This window comes from Rhagoletis zephyria, unplaced genomic scaffold, assembly GCF_001687245.7.
Source record: "Rhagoletis zephyria isolate East Lansing unplaced genomic scaffold, Rhagoletis_zephyria_1.1 Rzeph_scaffold_00086, whole genome shotgun sequence".
Taxonomy (NCBI): domain Eukaryota; kingdom Metazoa; phylum Arthropoda; class Insecta; order Diptera; family Tephritidae; genus Rhagoletis; species Rhagoletis zephyria.
In genome coordinates this window covers 442,196-462,404 of record NW_016157170.1, presented here as the reverse complement: position 1 = coordinate 462,404, position 20,209 = coordinate 442,196, and the positions used below count along the sequence as shown (strand labels likewise).

The 20,209-nt window shown below is 38.9% G+C and overlaps 1 protein-coding gene across 4 annotated transcripts in view; it reads left to right on the top strand.

The window, feature by feature from the left end:
• Gpo1 (glycerophosphate oxidase 1) overlaps positions 1-20,209 on the top strand; it is a 292,598-nt gene that overhangs the window by 53,313 nt on the left and 219,076 nt on the right. For 2 of the 4 annotated variants that reach the window (XM_017630213.1, XM_017630222.1), the window contains exons 2-3: positions 13,930-14,048; positions 14,111-14,377. The exons of 1 other annotated variant lie outside the window; for it this stretch is intronic. In XM_017630213.1, coding sequence (XP_017485702.1) covers positions 13,944-14,048; positions 14,111-14,377 — 372 coding nt within the window. In that variant the 5' untranslated portion in view covers positions 13,930-13,943. Of the gene's footprint in view, positions 1-13,789; positions 13,849-13,929; positions 14,049-14,110; positions 14,378-20,209 lie in introns of those variants that run through there. One more of the 4 variants, XM_017630205.1, reaches the window with a different exon arrangement.

The window sequence follows — 20,209 nt, the reverse complement described above, 5'->3', positions numbered from 1 at the left end:
AGTAAAAAACTTCAATTGAAGTGACAGCGGCAGCACTGGTGCGTAGGCAACTGGCTGAGTCAGCTGGGGTCGTTGGATTGAATCCCACTGAAAGAAGTCTTTGGAGGAGATGGGGTGATTTCCGAAATAGCTATCACTTCCACCATTTTTTCAAATTATTGTTGCTTTTCCACAATAGTTTTTTATTAAAAACGGCCTCAAGCTCAATGATAAGACCATAAAATAACAAAAACAAATAACTTAAGGACGAGCACACCTACAAAAAAAAAAAACAGTTAAACATTGTATAAACAGAAATTTTTAACAAAAACCAACAACCTCATGATGAAGTTTAAATAGCACTGGAATAGCTGCGCTTGATTGTAGTAGGCTTAGCAAATGAAAAAGTGGAAGAAAAACAATAAGAATTCACAAGGCGAACTTAGCACAGTGCATAGGCAACTGGCTGAGTCAGTTTGGGTCGTTGGATCGAATCCCACTGAAAGAAGCCCGAAATAGCTATCACTTTTATCTTTTTTTTCAAATTATTGTTGCTTTTGCACAATAGTTTTTCATTAAAACTGCCTCAAGCTCAAGGTTGAATATAAACTAACAAAAACAAATAACTTAAGGACGAGCACACCTTAAAAAAGATAAACATTTTAAAATCACCCGTTATTAACAAAAACCAACAAAACCAACAATCACATGATCAAGTTTAAATAGCACTGGAATAGCTGCGCTTGATTGTAGTTGGTTTAACAAATGAAAAAGTGGAAGAAAAGCAACAAGAACTTACAAGGCGCACTTTGCACAGTGTGTAGGCAACTGGATGAGTCAGCTGGGGTCGTTCGATCTAATCCCACTGAAAGAAGCCTTATGACGAAATGTGGTGATTTCAGAAATAGCTATCACTTCTACCATTTTTTTAAATTATTGTTGATTTTCCTCAATAGCTTTTGTTATGGGAGCGCTGGGTTCCCGTGATTGCTGGTTTGCGATCCATTGTTTGGCTCAGCGCGTCCAGTAGTAAAAACGTGAAATCAGAAGAAAGCATCGTCTGCAGCATTTATTTTCACAATAGGGGTATTCTCGAAGTCTTGCACGATGCACGGATTGCACGAAATGCAAAAATACTATTCCAAATTTCGAAGAGTACGAGAACACCCCATTGCAAAGAGGTAGCATGCATGGGGAGCAAGCAGCGAAATTATGTATCAAATACAATAACAAGAGACAGCAAAAAAAAATTAAGTGAGCGAGATGAGAGGAATGAGAGAAATATGTAGCAATTCCAACAACAAAACAACTAGCACAGGGTCGCTATTATCTTGCTATGCTATTTTGCAAAATATATACATGGGTTTCGACGTTGCATATTTTGCAGCGATAGGAAATGTTGTTTCCCATGAATTTTCTTGTTGTGTGTTTGCAATTTATGCAATCCGTGCAATCCGTGCTACGTGCAATGGCTTTGCAAGATTTGGAGAATACCCCTAATGTAATTATTTAAGGATACTTGCCCAACCAGTCTGAACGCCACTGCAGAGATTTCCGGCCACCGGGCTGTACAGATGGTAGGGGTATAGGTTTTTCGTTGTTAGCAATCCCTGTAGTGTATATTACTTAATTACTGGAAACTTTTAGCCCGAAAAAGAAAATAAATGCGTTTTGTTTAACTTGCCAAAAAAAAAAACTGGAGGTTGTCTGTCCGGCCAAAATTAATATTTACTGGGGCTAATGTCAAATAACAAGGAATGTAAGACAAAAAGCTAAAGCTAAAGTGACAGCTAAAATTTGACACTCCTTTATCTAGATTTGTATTTTGGAAGTAGGAGAAAGGGGAAGAATGTGATCGCCTTTTGCGAAAACGGTAGTAGAAAGGTACTACAAAAAGTACGCAAAGTATACAATTAGAAGTAAAGGTGTATTATTAATTCTATGCGAATTTGCAATATATTTGGTGTTATAATGGAAATACTAAACAATACATAAAAATATGCATTTTTGATTTCAGTTATTCGTCATTTGCTGGAAGAAATCTAGAATACCGCCCGTTCAGCTATGCAAAAAATGAAAAATGCAGATCAATAGAACTTTTTATGTGCATTTCAACCATGCCAAAATTATTTGGCGCAAGTGAAAAATGACGTTCTAGAAGGTTAAAATTCAGTTTTTAGATTTTTAAATATTAATATCTTATGTACTATATAACCGATTAAAAAATTAATGACGTCACCACCAAGATAATTGATTTGTCTTTCAGCTGATGCACATAATTTATAGCTTTTTGTATTTTTAAAGCAAAACCACTAAAAAACGAACAAATGTTTTTTCATGAAATAACCTTTTTTGAAAAAACTGCATAATTAATGGTAAAGAGATTAATATTATTTAGAAAGTTCAAGTTATTACCTTTAATTCGATATTACATATTTTGTCACTATCTACTTTTGGGTTTCAACAATTTAGTGATAATAAAAAGTACAAATAAATAAAGCAAATAAACTTCTTATATCTTCTTTATTTATTACCTACGCCGAATAAATTTGGTATCATTCAAATCAGCGTAAAAAGTTCTATCAATCCATATATGTAGTATTTCTATATTGCTAGTAAATTCAAAGTACATTCCCCAACATCAGAGTGTCGATATATTCAAAAAAGAAAAAGAGATCCGATAAGAGAATGTACTCAAACTGACATTTTTACTTTTCAAAATTCAGGAGCGGTTTAACAAATTCTTATTGAAAAATAATTCACATGAAAAATTATCAAAAAATACAATATTTGTATATCTATGAGAAACACTGCAGCCGCTGTGGTGGCAGAGGATAAAGGTACCTGGTACAAAAAGACTTGGCATCAGTTGGCATTTCCAGCTGGCGTCAATAAGCCCAGAACAGAAACGAATAGCGTGCTTTATTGGATTCGGTCAACTATCATATGCCAGCTTCAGCTTCATGTGTAAATAAGTGACGATTTCTTTTCTACAAAAACTGTTGCCTTTTCAATGCCCTCTCCTTAATATTTGTGCGTAGAGGGCACTGAGAAGGCAACATATTTCGGTAGAAAAGAAAACGCCATTACTTAGAAAAACACCTCCTATTTTCCAAATTTTTCGGATATCGAAAAAACGAAGAGCTTCGAGAAAAGTCGACATATCGAGCCCTAACCGCAAAAAATTTATGATTTTTTTTTCAAAACTTACTTCTTGAAGCAGAAATACTCTAGGACCTAGAGTCTAGATGAACAAAAATCTGACAGAGAGTAAATATTTAGAAAATTAAAGCAAATTTTCGCCGAAATGCCGATTCAGAATGAGAAAATTAAAAACAAAGTGTAATGCTTCGATTCCGAAGCGCCCCGCAAATGAGAAATTGGTCATTTAATTATCTTTTGTGGCGTATGTTTGGACTTTAGGGTGTATGTCGAGAATTTATTTACACTTTTAGCGGTGATAGCAGTAAATACACATCATATTCGCTGTAAAAAATTTCGAATTATGGCCCGTCCATGCATTCTTCAAGTTGTCAAGTCAACTCCGCACAGGTGCAAAGACAGTCTAGGAGCGTTTATGCATCAAAATTTAATTTTGAACAAAAGTCGCTTGAGTTAACTGCGGTTTGAAGGAAACATGAGACCGTAAAATTTTTATTTGTTTGTTTAATTCTCTGAACCGCCCCTGTTATGATATGGCACTTCATTCTATGTAGTAGTTTACCAATATACACGTATACTTCTACAATCACAAAAATTTTCATAGGCTGTCTTTCTTTGATTCCGAATTGAAAACACATTGTGATCATATTGTACTAGCAATATAGAAGTATTACATATATGTATCAATCGGTATTTTTGGTTATTTTATAGCTAAACGGTCGCTATTCTACACTTGTTCTAGAAAATTGCGAATATTTAGTATGAAGAATTTTTGGTTTTACTACGAATATCATTAGAAACTGTAGAGTAAGCAACATTCTGCACAAGTAAAGGAGCCGATTTTATGTGTGGAAGCGAGAAGACTGTTTTATTACAAAACCTTACTATTAGGAGCGTTCCTTATCTCCCAGAAATAGTCAGAAAAAGTCCGAAGTAGTCAGATTTAGCCCAAAAAGCGTTCCTTAACTCGGAAATGACAGCAAAAATGAGAGAGCAACAGTCAGTGAGAGTGACTCTCATCAGTCCGAAGTAGTCAGATTTAGTCAGAAGAATTTTTTCTGGCAAAATCCTGAAAAGTGTCAAACTCAACTGAATTTAAATTAACGGAAATTAAAGAATACGCTAAAAGTGAGAATAATCTAAAAAGTAAAAGAAATGAATTGAAATTGGAAGGAGGCAAAAAATAATTGATATAGCAAGTGTTTATTGTGCTTGTGCTTGTGTGAATGTGTTTTGTACATACATTTCTGTTCTTATTTGACGTTAGTTTTGTTGTTGCCATTCTTTGGACTAAAAATTTGGTTTTTTGCGTTCCTTTACTTTTCCTGTTATTCTCTTTTAGTGAGCGCATTTTGCTTACGCTCTGGCATTTTGACACTTTTCAGATTTTAGTCCAAAAAGATAAGGAATGAACCTATTATTGAATCATGTTTTTCGCCCATATGAGCGTTGCCAGCAGAGTTCTGACAACCGGTATAATGCACCGGAAGAAAGAAAAGGGATGGGTGTATTTTTTTTTGCAGAATCACTAATACAAGCAAAAGTGCTTGAAATGTGGTGGGTAGTTCCACTGTACGGTAAATGGGGGAAACCGAGAATATAACAGGAGCTATTTGCTACGGGATTGCCCAAAACGCTATTCAACGGCAGAACGTGCCAGAGCCGCATTCTTCGGATTTGTGTTTTGCTGTGTCGCGGTGTTCTAATTAAAATCCGCGTGTGAGGTGGACAATTCGTTAAGTGCCGGTTTTTTTTTTTTGTGAAACACCGCGCGTGTCTATGGAAACAAAAATAATCCTCCCCCATTTCCTAAATTCGGTGGAATCAACAAGAAAGACCACCGGGAAGCGCCGCAGGGGACTGCGAAAATTGTGCGGAGTCCACAAGAAGTCGGCGTGGGAACAGAAGTATATAAAATACGATAGGGGCTGTTTATTTAATGACGAGTCCCGGAGGTGCCCGTGTAGGCGTTTTTCAATTTTTGCTGATAGCCGTCAAAAGTGTAAGTTTGTTAGTTTTCTTTGTGTAGATTTAAATTGGACCCTAAGTTCCATTTAATTATAGTGTGCCGGATATTAGGAGTGCGGCGAAAATATTTAGTCTTAGTTTAGTTTAGTGGTATTTTTTAAGTGTATTTCTATTTTTTGTTAAACATTTTTTTTCCTAAGTCACGCCCGGTTTCGAAAGCACAAGAACGTCCAGAATTTATTGTATCACACGACACTCTCGGTATCGCAACTTGCAGAAAGGCTGGAACATTTTTCTGTTGGAAACTCTCGCTGTTAGCCGGCACTGTTAAAGTGTGCAAAAGCTTTCAGACATTAAAAGGACGGACATATAAAGCCGCTCGTTAGGGTGGTGCTGACAAATGTCTGCCCGGGGATGTACGTTTGCTCTGTAGCCGATTTAATTAGTTATTTTTTTTTAGTTAGTAAGTTATATGCAAATATATATTCTTGTATTTCTTTTTTTGTTCCGATATTGATTTGTTTTTGTTCTATTGGTGTACTGACTCCAAAACTTACCCCCATATTGAAGAAAATTCTATAATTTTTGAGATTTGAAATCCCCCTGAGAATCATCCCTTAAAGAGCTCTTTCTGGCAGGTTTTAGGAAGGGTATAAATGTTAATACACTTGTGAGTCCAGTTGTTTTGTTCGAATTTGTTTTAATATAGAGACGGTTTGAGGTCCAAAGGAGAAAGAATACAACTTGATAAAATATTTAGTATCATTAATTTAAGAGTTAATTCCTTTTTTTGAATTTAAACCTTACAAATTTAGTGCAACTTCTAAGATGGTAAACCAAAAAAATTGTATTTGCATTTGAAAAGGAAAACCTACATATGTTTGGTTTTTAAGGAATTATAAAGAGGGGATGAGTTAAGAAGGATGAGGTAAGAGGAAGATGGCGTGGTGGACGTGATAGGAATATAAAGGGGGTTGTCAAGAAAAAAAAATGCAACGACGAGAATAGGCAACCAAGGTCGGGAGGGCGATCAATGATGTGATGTGGAGCGTTGCAGAACACCTTGCTTTTTGTTACGCCACCCTACGGCCTAACGCAGCGGGTTAGGGACCCACGATCCGCGCTTGAGCTAGCCGAGGAACTGCGTCTGGCATGATGACTTTGGGGCATTGCGCCTATGGTAAACACGAGGTAACATTTTACTTTATAAACGGCTTCAAGCTCAGTAAAAATTGTTGAATATAATTGTTATAAAATAAAATAACAAAAACAAATGCAATTATTTACAATAATTTACAATTACTTATGATTGTTTACAATTCTTTACAAATGTACATTATTTACACAAAAACATTTACATATTTACACTATTTACAAGTAAATAATTGTTGTAAATAATGTAAATATTTTACAGGCACAACGCTGGTAAAAGCATTAATATTCCCACTTTACTTATTTTGAACCCTGATGTACATACATATGTACCTATGTCACTTTGGTCGAGCCACTCCGACACAGCGTTGCCATAAGTCAAGATTTATCTTGGAAATGAAGATATTTTGGGCTGCTTTTTATTAAAAATCTTCAAAAGAAGATTTTTTAAAAAACAAAATGTTACACTGAAAATATCTTCAAAATGAAGATTTTTGTGTATGATGTAATATATTTAATGGTTAAGTTAAAATTGTTAACTTATTTATATTATCCTTGCTACATCATTGTAAGCAGCATATTAAGGAAGAAGAAAAATGAAATACGAAATCCCCTACAATATTCTGCCTTATAATGAGTTTCGCCTGAAAAAAAATTGGAACACATCAAGATAACCAACCGTCCAGCAATGGGAAATCTAAAAATGCAGACCGAATGCAGTGCTTAGTACGCCNACTTTTTAATTGCGGCAAATAATATTTATATAGTTAAAATCAGCGTAAAAAGTACTAGCAATCTGCATTTTTAGTATTTTTATAGCTGAACGGTTGGTTATCTTGATGTATGCCAAAAAATTCACCCGAAACTTTGTCATCCGCCCATAGTAAAACCATGGAAACCGAGAGTAAAAAGTGAACCGGTTCGGGGAAAATGAAACTCATGATAAGGCTGCAAGAATGATAAGGCTGATTATCTGCCTTCTTCTCTGGCACAGTAAAACATATCCTCTAGTGTAGAGCTAGAGAGTGGAGGAGAAGAACAAACGGTCTCTAGTTTAAATGAAAACAATGGAAACTTTTAAATAAACTGCCATTTAAGAAACATTTACTGATGGGTTTACATGGATAAATATATAACGAGAAAAAAAGGGCGGTAAGATTTATAAAAAAACGTCCATGTAAAAATATCAATAAAAAAATCTAATTAAAAAGCTCAAAATTATTATGGAACTTTGTGTTATGGTTTTTGATAGATAACGAGCTACTCTTTCATAAAAAAGAACGAGTAATTTTTAAACAAAAAACACAAGCGACTTCAATTCTCATATACAAATTGATCGTAAATTTCTTCATGATCCAATGACCGTATCTAAACGAAATTAGTATGGGACCACCCTTGAGGTACCACCTTTCCGATAAGAAGGAATTATTGAAATCAGTTCAAGTAGTCCAAAGTTATGCGGTAACATGTATACATAAAAAAAATATTCGCACGAATTGATAAACTCCTCCTTTTTTGAAGTCGGTCAAAACTTGCAAAATGTCGCGTCCCTATTTATATTTTCGCCAGTGTATATATACATATGTAACTGTGTTACAAGTTTTGTAATGATACTAGGCAATATTCATTTTAGGTTTAAGTTGTTATAAAAAGGACCTTATAACTTGAAATTGGTAATTTTTTCAACCAACATAATAAGGGCTTTACAGCCCTAAAGACAATATCGAATTTTGTGTTTCTTTTTAGGTATTTTTAAATGAAGATTTTTTGGGATCGAAAAGATTTTTTTTAGCTTTAAAATCTTATTTTGAAGACTTTTTTGGAAAAAATTAAGATTTTTAGGGGACTTTCTCTGACAAAACTGCCCCGACAGTCGCAATGGCCGACTATATAATAGGTTCTTTCCCGCACGCCACGCGGGATCCCGCGGGTACCCAAAATAACCTAGAAATCATTCCCGTACTCAACAAAATGGGTAATAGAGAGCGAAAATTGGAACGTATTGGATCGTAAGTGTTTTCTTCTTCCTGCCCGAAACAGCCCAGACTTTTTCTCCGGGTAAAAATTTATAAAGCGTCAAAGTGCATATCAGCTGTTTTGTGTTTATATGTTGCCTGCATTTACTTGGTGCTTTTAACGAATAGAGAATGTATTTTAAATCTTTATATTCTTAAAATCAAATTTGTGAAACAAAAATCCAATTTCCATGGAAACTCTTGGTGACAAAAGCAAAAATAACGCGAATAAGCTGTTTCTAGTGGTGTGCTGAGTCAATTCTTTTAAATATTGATCGATATTCGGTACCGATTTAAAAAGTGTCCAATACTCTCGATACTTGGTACCGAAACATTTAGGTTCCGAATAAAAGCGCACATAGGCCAAAAATATGGAAAAAGCGGTTTAGGGCAGACTCGCCTATAAAAACCCGAATGCAGGAGCCAATAGAGATTTTAATACGGATTCAAATGAGAGATGTATATTTGTCGGTTCAAGGCCATAATGCAGATAAACTCTTACATGTTTGAAGCATTTTTGTTCCAGCTGAATCGGAAGATATCATTTTTGTAGGACTGGGGCAGATCCTGTAACCAGTTAGCGACAATTTTCGAATCGGCATGGTTTTGTTGACGTATGATATGAAATATTTTTACGTCAACAAGTGCGATATTGATCCGAAAATTGACGCTAACTGGTTACAGAATCTCCCCCCTGAAAGGCTTCTTCATCCGTAAAAGCATTTTTCTTGAACCTTGGATCAACCAAGATTAAAACTGATAAAATAATATTTCTCTGTTGCGACAAGTTTAAGTGTTTTAGCCGATATTAATAAATTAGTAATTAAAATTTTTTCTAAAATTTTGTCTGTCCGTCCGTCCACGATAACTCGAGCAAAAATTGAGATATCTCAACGAAATTTAGTATATAGGTTTCCGTTTATCTAAGGTAGGTTGGTATTGAAAATGGGCGAAATCGGACTGTAACCACACCCACTTCCCATATAACGGTAATTTTCAGAAATACGAAAACTGAGATATTTTCGTAACTACTGAAGCTTGTTCACTCGAAATTGATATTTAAAATAAATTTTAGACGAAAAATAAGAATATTATAAATTTTTGGAAAATGGGCCTAGCCACGCCCACTTATGGTTATATGTGTATATCTTGGTATCCGCTGCACCAATTTCTTCCAACACAGTTCTTGGCCTTGGTACAGCACACCAAATGGCCAAAAATTTTCAAAATCGGACATTAACCACGCCCACATCCCATGTAACGGTAATTTAGGAAAATACAAAATCCTCGATAAATCAGAAAATATTAAAGCTAATTTATCCAAAATTGATGCTTCTAACAATTCTTTAGCAAGAAATACGCTTATGGTAAAATTTTAGAAAATGGGCGTGGCGGTAACCGTTCAACCAATTTTTACCAAACTCAGTACGGTTATTGTGCTTGCCACATAAAAGCAAATCGTTGAAAATTATTGAAATCGGACTAAAATTACGGCCGGTTTTCATATAACGGTAAATTTGAGAAATGCTTGATACTTCAATATTTCGAAATTTAAGGACGCTAATTTACTTAAAATTGATACACCCCGGCTTATCATGTAGCGGTAGCTTTCGGAAAGGTGAAGAACATATATTTAATACTTGCGCCGGGTATTTAATGTTCGGCTCCGCCCGAACTTAGACTTTCTTACTTGTTTAAAGTAGTTTTTTGAAAAAATAACCTCAGATGGCAAAGCAGTTTAAGCACAAAAAACCGAAGCTTTTTTTAGTCCAATGAACATACAAAGTACATAAATAGAAAAATAGAAACTCCCATCCCAAAATACAATCAATTATTTTTTGTTAATACCAATGTGGCAACGCTGCTTCTAAAATGTACAATTTATGAAACTTCAAAAATGCCTGTAAACCGTCAAAAAAGTTTGAAGTGAAACTATCTTCTATTTTTTTATCATGGCTAAATCTAGGCACCAAAGGCTAAACGGCAACTCTGGTTATAATGTACGGGGCGAATTGTAACAAATCGCGGCGAATTCGAAAGGATGTATTGATTTTAGATGCAAGTTCAAGTGCATTATAATCGTTCGAATTCATTGCCCATACAAAAGATAATTAAGTGACAGTACACTCCGTTCCCTTACTTCCATTATAATCCAGGCATAAGGCGAATTTATACAAGGTGGTGTTACTGGCGAAGGGGCACCGAAATTGCGCATATGGAAACTGTGCATTTAGACATTATTTCGGTTTTCAACCGAAACTGTGCATGTATGCATTACTTCGTTTTTTCCATATGCATTATTTCTCTTTTAAAACGAAAGTATGCATATACATAATTTCGGTATTTTCTCATATGCATTATTTCGGTTTTCAACCGAAACTGTACATGAATGCATATCTTCGTCTTTCACATATGCATTATTTCGGGTTTCATCCGAAACTGTGCATGTATGCATTACTTCGTCTTTCACATATGCATTATTTCGGTTTCGAACAGAAATTGTACATGCATGCATTATTTCGGTTTTTGTTATATGCACTATTCCGATTTTCCAACGAAAGTGTGCATATGGATAATTTCCGTTTTTCTAATATGAATTACATATTTACTTCTGCTAAGTAAGAGTTTTAATCCCTAAGCGCGGCCGAAAGCCGCCTACGCAGAAAGAAGCTCTGCGCAAAAATACTTCCGGTCCTCTTTTCCGGCAACACAGAAAGGAAAATTCTACTTAGTACGGGTTATAATACCTAAGCGCGGCCAAAGGCCGCCGACGTAGAAAGAAGCTCTGCGCAAAAATACTTCCGCCCTTCGTTTCCGGGAACACAGAAAGGAGAGTTCTTTTTAGTAAGGGTTATAATCCCCAAGCGTGGCCGCAGGCCTCCTACGCGGAAAGAAGTTATGCGCAAAAATACGTCCGGTTCTTTTTTCCGTCAATACAGAAAGGAGAATTCTACTCAGTAAGGCATATAGTCCCTAAGCGCGGCCGAAAGCCGCCTACGCAGAAAGAAGTTCTGCGCAAAAATACTTCCGCCCTTCATTTCCGGGAACACAGAAAGGAGAATTCTACTCAGTAAGGCATATAGTCCCTAAGCGCGGCCGAAGGCCGCCTACGTAGAAAGAAGCTCTGCGCAAAAATACTTCCGCCCTTCATTTCCGGGAACACAGAAAGGAGAGTTCTTTTTAGTAAGGGTTATAATCCCCAAGCGTGGCCGAAGGCCGTTTACGCAGAAAGAAGTTCTGCGCAAAAATACTTCCGACCTTCGTTTCCGGCAACACAGAAATGAAAATTCCACTTACAGGTCTATTCTGCATGTTACCGAAGATTTTGTAACCGGAAAATTTTATTACCAAAAAATGTTACCAGTTCTTGTCTCCGCGATTCTAGGAACGTTGGTAATGCAGTGAAAATATTCAGCAATTCAGTTTTGAAGAATTGTGCAAATTCTGGCATTGCATATTTCACGGGGTAACAAAATTTACCGGTTACAAGAATGCACATAATGCGAAAAAGGTTTAAAAATTGACAGGAACTTTATTTACCGGTTACAAACTTTTTATTACCAGCGCAGAATAGAACTGTTAACCGCACTAGAAGAATAAGTCTAGCTTGCGCAACCTAATTTAAAATTCTCTAACCGTGATTGCGAACATTTGGCATTGCAATCTCCTGAGGTTTAGAAAGAATTGATTCTTTGTATTTTGACGTTTTGGAATGCACCCGTATATTGTTTTTGCTTTTACTGATTTGACAACACACCCATGGTGCTGTCAAAAATTTGTTTCCCTCCAATGACGTAGTTGCGAAGTGAGTTCTGATTGGCTGAAATATTTCAAGAAGGAGAGTACACAAAATACAGAAAATATAGTTGCCGTATAGCATATTTTAGGAATCCTTATCAAATGGGCATTTAATTATTAATTATAACAACATAACATTTTATAACTTCACGTGAAACTGGATTAACATAATAATATTCGTGCAATAGTGACAAATGAAATGTAAATCGAATGCTTATTGAAATTTGCTGGTGATTTTATTCTTGAAAGTGAGCAGAACACACTCGCGGAGTTAAAAAAAAGAAACGTTCATAACATTAGCAAATTTTCGCTACCGAAATTGCAATTCATCTTTAGACATACGGTAAAACCAAAAATTACCTTTTTCAGCGTAATTTCTGCAATCAAAAACAGCGCACTTAAATTTGTAATAATTTAAATAAACTCAAAGGCCCGTAGTCATAGTCAAAATAAAGTCGACTTTAAAGTTAGTTGCAGCTTTTTGACATAATTTTCAATGGGATATCTGTCAAAAAAGCTGCAACTAACTTTAAAGTCGACTTTATTTTGACTATGACTACGGGCCAAAGACACAGAAAAATGCACAAACTTCAGCGCAAATTGTCAAACGGTAAATATCAGGGCTACAAATATTTGAAATAAAACGTGATGTATTGTTGAATAAAATAGTGTATTTTTATAAGATAATTTTTTAGGAATCTGGCAACTCCAAAAAAATAATGCATATATGCACAGTTTCGGTTGAAAACCGAAATAAAGCATATGAAAAAACCGAAATAATGCATATATGCACACTTACGTTTGAAAACCGAAATAACGCATATGACAAAAACGAAGTAATGCATACATGCACAGTTTCGGTTCAAAACCGAAATAATGCACGTGACAAAAACCGAAGTAATGCATAAATGCACAGTTTGGACTCAAAACCGAAATATTGCATATGACAAAAAACGAAATAGTGCAAACATGAACACGAACTTCTTTCTGCGTAATGTATTCTGTGCATTCCGTGAAATATGCAATGCCAGAATTTGCACAATTCTTCAGAGCTGAATATTTTCACTGCATTACCAACGTTCCTAGAATCGCGGAGACAAGAACTGGTAACATTTTTTGGCAAAAAAATTTTCCGGTTACAAAATCTTCGGTAACGTGCAGAATAGACCTGTTAGAAATAAAAGAGACTGATGCTTTGTATTTTGACGTTTTGGAAAGCACCCTACAAGTCATGAACGAAAGATTCAAGATCACGTAAGAACAAGAGAGTGAAAAATGTCGATTTTTTAGCGGGTTCTACGCCATCTTGTTTCACTGGAAAACGAGCGATAAGTAAACAAAGCAAAGAAAACAACGAAAACCAAAATTATTGTCAGCCACTTTAAACGCACAATTTAGGTAAAATGATGCAACAAAATGCTTTAAAATGTGTTGTCATGTTGAATTAACTCTTCTTTACTTGAATAAAAGTGTAAAATAGTGGGCTTGTGATGTAAACAAACGCCCAGCTGACGAACCCGCTTTCGCAAACTTTTTTCTCAAAACCAGTTACAAATACAACGTCGCGTTCTACGTGATCTTGTATTTTTGGTTCATGCTACAAGTGAAGCGCAGAATCAGCTGATTTTACAACACCACCTTGTATAAATTCGCCTTCATGTAATGTTATTGTGATTGTGTTCGCCTTGGTCATTGTGATGCATACATACATTTGTATATACATACATATACATACAAAGGCGCCTTGGACACCACGTTGTATAAATTCGCCTCGGTACATACGTATAATGCCTATATGTTATCTAAATTTTAACTAAAACTTAAATTCTAAGTACAAGTGTTTATCGTTCCACAGAAGTTGCCGAAAAAATGTCATCACGCTTTTATCAATTCGGAGTGACTGCATTAAGTGCTTGTATTGGTTCACTTGCGGCCAGTTGGGTTTGTGCAGATAATAAGAGCTCTCCATATGTGGTAAGAAAATGCAACTTAATTCTTTGTTTGTGCAATATTAATTCTTTGTTCCCAAATCAAAGGTTCAAAATGATATTGTACGGCCTCCAAAGAGAAAGCGTACTCTCCCTCCACGTTCCGACCAAATGAAAAGCCTTCAAAGCGGTGAAGAATATGATGTGTTAATAATTGGTGGAGGTGCAACTGGTGCTGGCTGTGCACTGGATGCTGTTACCAGAGGATTGAAAACCGCTCTTGTTGAATCGGACGACTTTGCCAGCGGAACTTCATCCCGGTCCACAAAACTCATTCATGGAGGAGTTCGGTACTTGCAAAAGGCTATTCTTGGGGTAAGAATAACATAAATGCTGGCTAAAATTATATTTATCGCACTCGCTTTTTCCAACATTAATATATGACAGAAAATTCGTGAAGTGGTCGGCTGTTGTTGTTCTAGAGGCTACAACAACCCCGCCCAGGACGGTTGGTATCTCAGTCGTTGTCGTCAAGTTCTATGAAGTGGTCGGCTGATTTGCCGCAGTTTCAGGAAAACGGAAAGTGTTAGGGCCGGTTACTCAACGTCTGGTTAACACTAATTTCCGGTTAAACATAGTTATCGACGTTACGGACTCCCTTTTGTATGCATGAAGTAGAAGACGTCGATAACCATGTTTAAGCGTAGATTAGTGTTAACCAGACATTGAGCAAACAGCCCTTAATGTTTTTGAAAAATGGGCGTGGCGCCGCCCACTTATGAGAAGTTTATCTCATTAAGGGCCGGTTACTCAATGTCTGGTTAACATTAACCTGCGTTTAAACATCGTTATCGACGTCTTCGACTCCATCCATACTACAGGGAGTCGGTAACGTTGATAACTATGTTTAACCGGAGATTTGTGTTAACCAGACATTGAGTAACCGGCCCTAAATGTATGATCTGAAAATGAACAGTGGAAGTTAATCAATAATCTCTATTTAAGTAGACCATCTGAAATTGGGCCATAGTTTTAAACTTGTGTAATGTATGTATACATATCATAAGAAATCCATTTTTTTTATATAATATGCCTTTTTGCATTTCAGCGATAATGTTTGTTACGTCTTTTTGCATTTCGGGTGACGATATGTACGTATACAACAACTATGTTCAAATTTTTTTTGAGCGTGAAGTCGTTTCTTTAATGAAAAATGTTGTGGTATGACAACAATAATTTAGGGCCGGTTGTTCAATGTCTGATTAGCACAAATCGGAGGTAGAAGCTCCGGTTAAATACAACGACTGCTTTATCGATCACATGCTATATGCGTGATGTCGAAAACGTCGATAATAGGCATGTTTTATTCAATCATCACAAGAAAATAGCTAAATCTTGGTCAAATAAAACGAAATCAGCTTATTTCCTATGTTAGCCTAATTTTGACAGTTGTTTGACTGTAAATAGTGTCAAAGTAAGTTTTTGCCTCTCTGTTTGGCTGAAGGAGAAAATTTCTGATGCTGAATGGCAATGCCTCTTGTTCAACATACAAGCCAAGATAGCTTTTCATAAACCAATATAATTATGTTGGGTAAGTCCTTCATATAAAATAAGCTAATAGCTTAAATTTCTGGACAAATAAAACACGGCTAATGATGTTTAATCGGCAAGTAGTGATTTCCAGACATTGAACAACCGGCCCTAAATGTTGGCTGGCGACCAACTTTGTTGAAAGCTATTAGTTGAAAGGCCGTTCAAGCAAAAGTAGAATGCAAAGTTGAACAATGCAAACGCCTTTTTATGGTGAATATTTTGATATTTGTTTATATTTTGATACTTTTAGCTATTAAATTTTTTTTCGTGCAACCCTGCGTGAGTTGAACGCAAAATATGCCTGAAAAATCGCCTCGTGCGAAAGCCCTACTATCGAGCTCACTGAGACCAGTTTAAGGGCCGGTTGTTCAATGTGTTGTTATCACTACTTGCCGGTTAAACATCATTATCGACGTTTTCGACATCATGCCTATATCATGTGATCGATAAAGAAGTCGTTGTACTTAACCAGAGCTTCTACCTCCGATTAGTGTTAATCAGACATTGAACAACCGGCCCTAAATTATTGTCATCCCACAACATTTTTCATTAAAGAAACGACTTCACGCTCAAAAAAAATTTGAACGTAGTTGTTGTATACATACATATCGTCACCCGAAATGCAAAAAGACATAACAAACATTATCGCTGAAATGCAAAAAGGCATAACTAATAAAAAATTCGAAATTCACTTTTTGATTTATATGCTGGATTTCATTGAATTACAATACTCCACATCATTTTATGAAAAAAATAAACTTGATCGTGCACGGCTTGTAATTTTTTAAGCTTGCTATACAGTTCAATGCGAGTGTGAGCGTGAACGTTCGCAAAGGCAAAGAATTCCATTTGGATTCTTATGGACGCTCACACACATCTGTCAAAACTTGCCATTCACATATGTGAATGCTTTATGAGAGCGTCAAGGCAGGCGAAGCGGCGTTGGCATTTTTTGTACAATTGTATTTTTTTGATACAATTTCTTTCGCACTATACTTTACTACTACGCAAATCTCTTTTGTACAATTTTGTGATGAATACTAAAATTATATAGCTCTGAAAATTCACAGCGGGAAATTTTTTTGTCTTTTTTCTTGACCTTTTCGAATTTGCATTTTTAAGTTTTGAAAAAGTGTTAAAAATGTCTTGAGCGAACTATTATAACATACCACAAGGTGTGCTATCAGCTTCCCATTAAATTTAGGATACTAGATCTTAAAAAAAGTCGAAATCAGCCCCGTTTAGGTCGGCGAAGTATCTCAGAAGTTGTCCGTCCATAGGGCTACATTCACTACGTATTCTCCTACTCAGGGCTGGCATCGAGTCAAACCCAGGGCCAGAAACATACACCTGCTGTGTATGCCGGAGACGATTACACCACAACTCCACCTCAGTCAAGTGTAATGCCTGCGAGGGGTGGAGTCAGCTCAGAGTCTGCTCGGGACTACGGACACATAGACAGTGGACCACGTCGTACGTGGCCCCCTGTTGCTCAAACAGAGCAGCCTCCACGGCTAACCACAGTCCGCCCGAGCAGCCCCACACACTCACACAGCAGCCTCACACAGTCACCACAACACAACAACATAATAACACCACAGACCGTACCACAGCCACTACAGACCACATAACACACACAACCGCACCACCACCCACACGCCGCCGCCAACAACTCCTGGTTCCCCCTACAATCTGCACGGTATGTCAGACCAGGATATTCCGTAATGTGACATCAGTCAAGTGCAACACCTGCCTTGGCTGGTGCCACTTTAGGGCATGCTCAGGTCTGCGTACCACGCGAGATTGGACTGGGAACTTCGAGGGCCCGTGTTGCGCTGCTCGGTCGCAGACCCCAATTGCGACGCCCCCCGCCACCACCACAGGGCGGCAATCACCACAGCAGCACACACAGCCAACGGCGGCAAGAACATACACTTCACTTACACCCCACATCACGACACGTCTCCCGAACCACATGAAGCTCCTTCAATTTAACTGCAACGGGCTACAGAGCAAGATTGAGGAGATAACCGTCTTCATGTGTCGGCATGGTATATTGATAGCTGCGGTCCAAGAGACGAAGTTGCACAGCAATTCAACTTTGTTGAATTGCGCCGGGTACAACGTGCACCGTCGAGATCGCGAGCGAGATAATGGTGGTGGCTTAGCGTTCATCACGCACCACACCGTGCAGTATCGTCTTATCGAAGCAGACATCGACCGCAGGGATACCACCCTAGAATGTCAGGGCATCGCTATCCGGTCAGGCGATGTCGAGCTCGAAATATTTAACATATACATACCCCCTGTCACCTGCTGCCCGGCAGGATATCACCCTGATATAGGTGCGCTCCTCAGAGGTGAAAACCGTATGGTAGTAGGTGACTTTAATGCGCACCACGATCTTTGGCACTCAAGCCTGTCAAACGATCGTAGGGGAACAGACTTGGCTGAGCAGATAGACGATTCGACATTCTGCACAATGAACGACGACGCACCCACCAGGATTATGGGTAACTGCAGTAGCTCGCCAGACATCACAATAGTCAGCGCTGGTCTGATAAACAGCATAACGTGGCGACCTATGCTGACTCTAGCATCAGACCATCTACCCATAGTCATCTCGATTGATAAACCAACCGACTTTGCCTCCGCCAAACACCGGACCTATATCAACTTTTCTAAAGCTGATTGGAAAGGTTACGCGGAGTTTACCGAAAACACCTTCGCAGCGCTCCCCACACCAACCGACGTCCATCTCGGTGAACGTAAGTTCCGCAGGGCTGTCACTGCTGCTGCAGCTCGCTTCATACCGGCAGGATGTATATCGGACCCACGTCCAAACTTCCCTGCCGAAGCGGCTGTTCTAGCCGATGAGCGTGATAGCCTTCGTCAGGCCGATCCCGGAGATCCCCGTATCAGGGATGTCAACGCGGAGATTCGGCAACTAGTAAACGTACATAAGCGGAAGAAGTGGGAGGAGCATCTGAAGACCTGTAACTTCACCTCTGGTGTGAGCAAGCTTTGGTCAACCGTGAGGTCATTGTCTAATCCGACGAAGCACGACGACAGAGTCGAAATTTCCTTCGGCGACCATGCTTCGTCGGACCCGGAGCGATGCGCGAGCTATTTTAGCCGGCAGTTCATACTGCATCCTCCGGTGGACAAAGCCAAGCGTCGAGTGACCAGAAGGCTGCACAAACTGCCAACAACTTGTGCCCCCCTTGCTTTCACTTGCGGTGAAGTTCAGGTGGCCATCGGGAAGGCGAAAGCCTCCAAAGCCATGGGTCCCGACGGAATATGCATGCTGATGCTGAAAAATTTGGGTCCTGCGGGGGTAGCGTACCTAACGGAGGTCCTCAACTTGTCAATGGCCACTCTCATCATCCCAGACATCTGGAAGGTGGGGAGAGTGGTTCCACTGCTCAAACCGGCGAAACCTGCCNGTGGCCTTAACCGAAACCGTCCCTGTGAGAGAACGATTCTAGTAGCGTTGGACTTGTCAAAGGCGTTTGACACCGTCTGCCATTCCACGCTACTAGAAGATATAGAGGCCTCCTCTCTCCCACAGAGGCTCAAACGGTGGTCGGCAAATTATCTGAGTGGTCGACATTCGTCGGTAATGTTTAGAGACAAAACGAGTAAGCAGCGAAAAATAAAACAGGGGGTTCCTCAGGGTGGTGTCCTTTCCCCGCTACTGTTTAACTTTTACATTTCAAAGCTCCCTCAACCACCAGAGGGAGTCTCGATTGTCTCTTATGCCGACGATTGCTTGATCATGGCTACTGGGAATGGAATTGATGACCGGTGTTCGAAAGTAAACGGGTATCTCTCCGAACTTTCTCGCTTCTTCACTGCAAAGTGTCTAGCCCTCTCCCCTACGAAATCCTCCGCGACCCTGTTCACAACCTGGACGAAGGAGGTCAGGCTACCGCTGGGGATTCACGTCGATGACACACCAATTCCGACGGTGAATAACCCCAAAATACTCGGAGTAACATTCGACAGCCTGCTCTCCTTCTCTGCGCACGCAACCGCTATTGTCAATAAAGTACAGAGCCGCAACAAGGTCCTCAAGTCGCTAGCCGGCAGTACTTGGGGCAAAGACAAAGAAACGTTGCTGGCAACATACAAGGCAATAGGTCGGCCGGTTTTGAACTACGCAGCGCCAGTGTGGTCGCCAGGGACTAGTAGGACGCAGTGGACGAAGCCACAGACTGTACAGAACACCGCACTCAGGACAGCGACCGGATACCTCCTGATGTCGCCTGAACACCACCTGCACGGCGAGGCGCAAATGCTCCCTGTAAAGGAGCACAATATAATGCTCTGCAAGCAGTTCCTGATCGGGAGCCACAGAAGTGGCCACCCAAGCAGACAGCTGCTTGCAGAGGAGCCCTCGCCTAGGCACGTCAGGAGGCATCTATATGAACTGACGGACGAAGTCCAGAGGTTCATTAAGCAACCTCTGGACCCGACAGCGTACAGACAGGCCCTGAACGGCATTCACAGGGACTCAGTCTCGAGTTATGTAGACTCTAGACCTGTGAATGCTGTTCTAGGCATACCACCCCCGGACATAGACGAGACGGAGCGTCATCTGCCTCGGGAAAC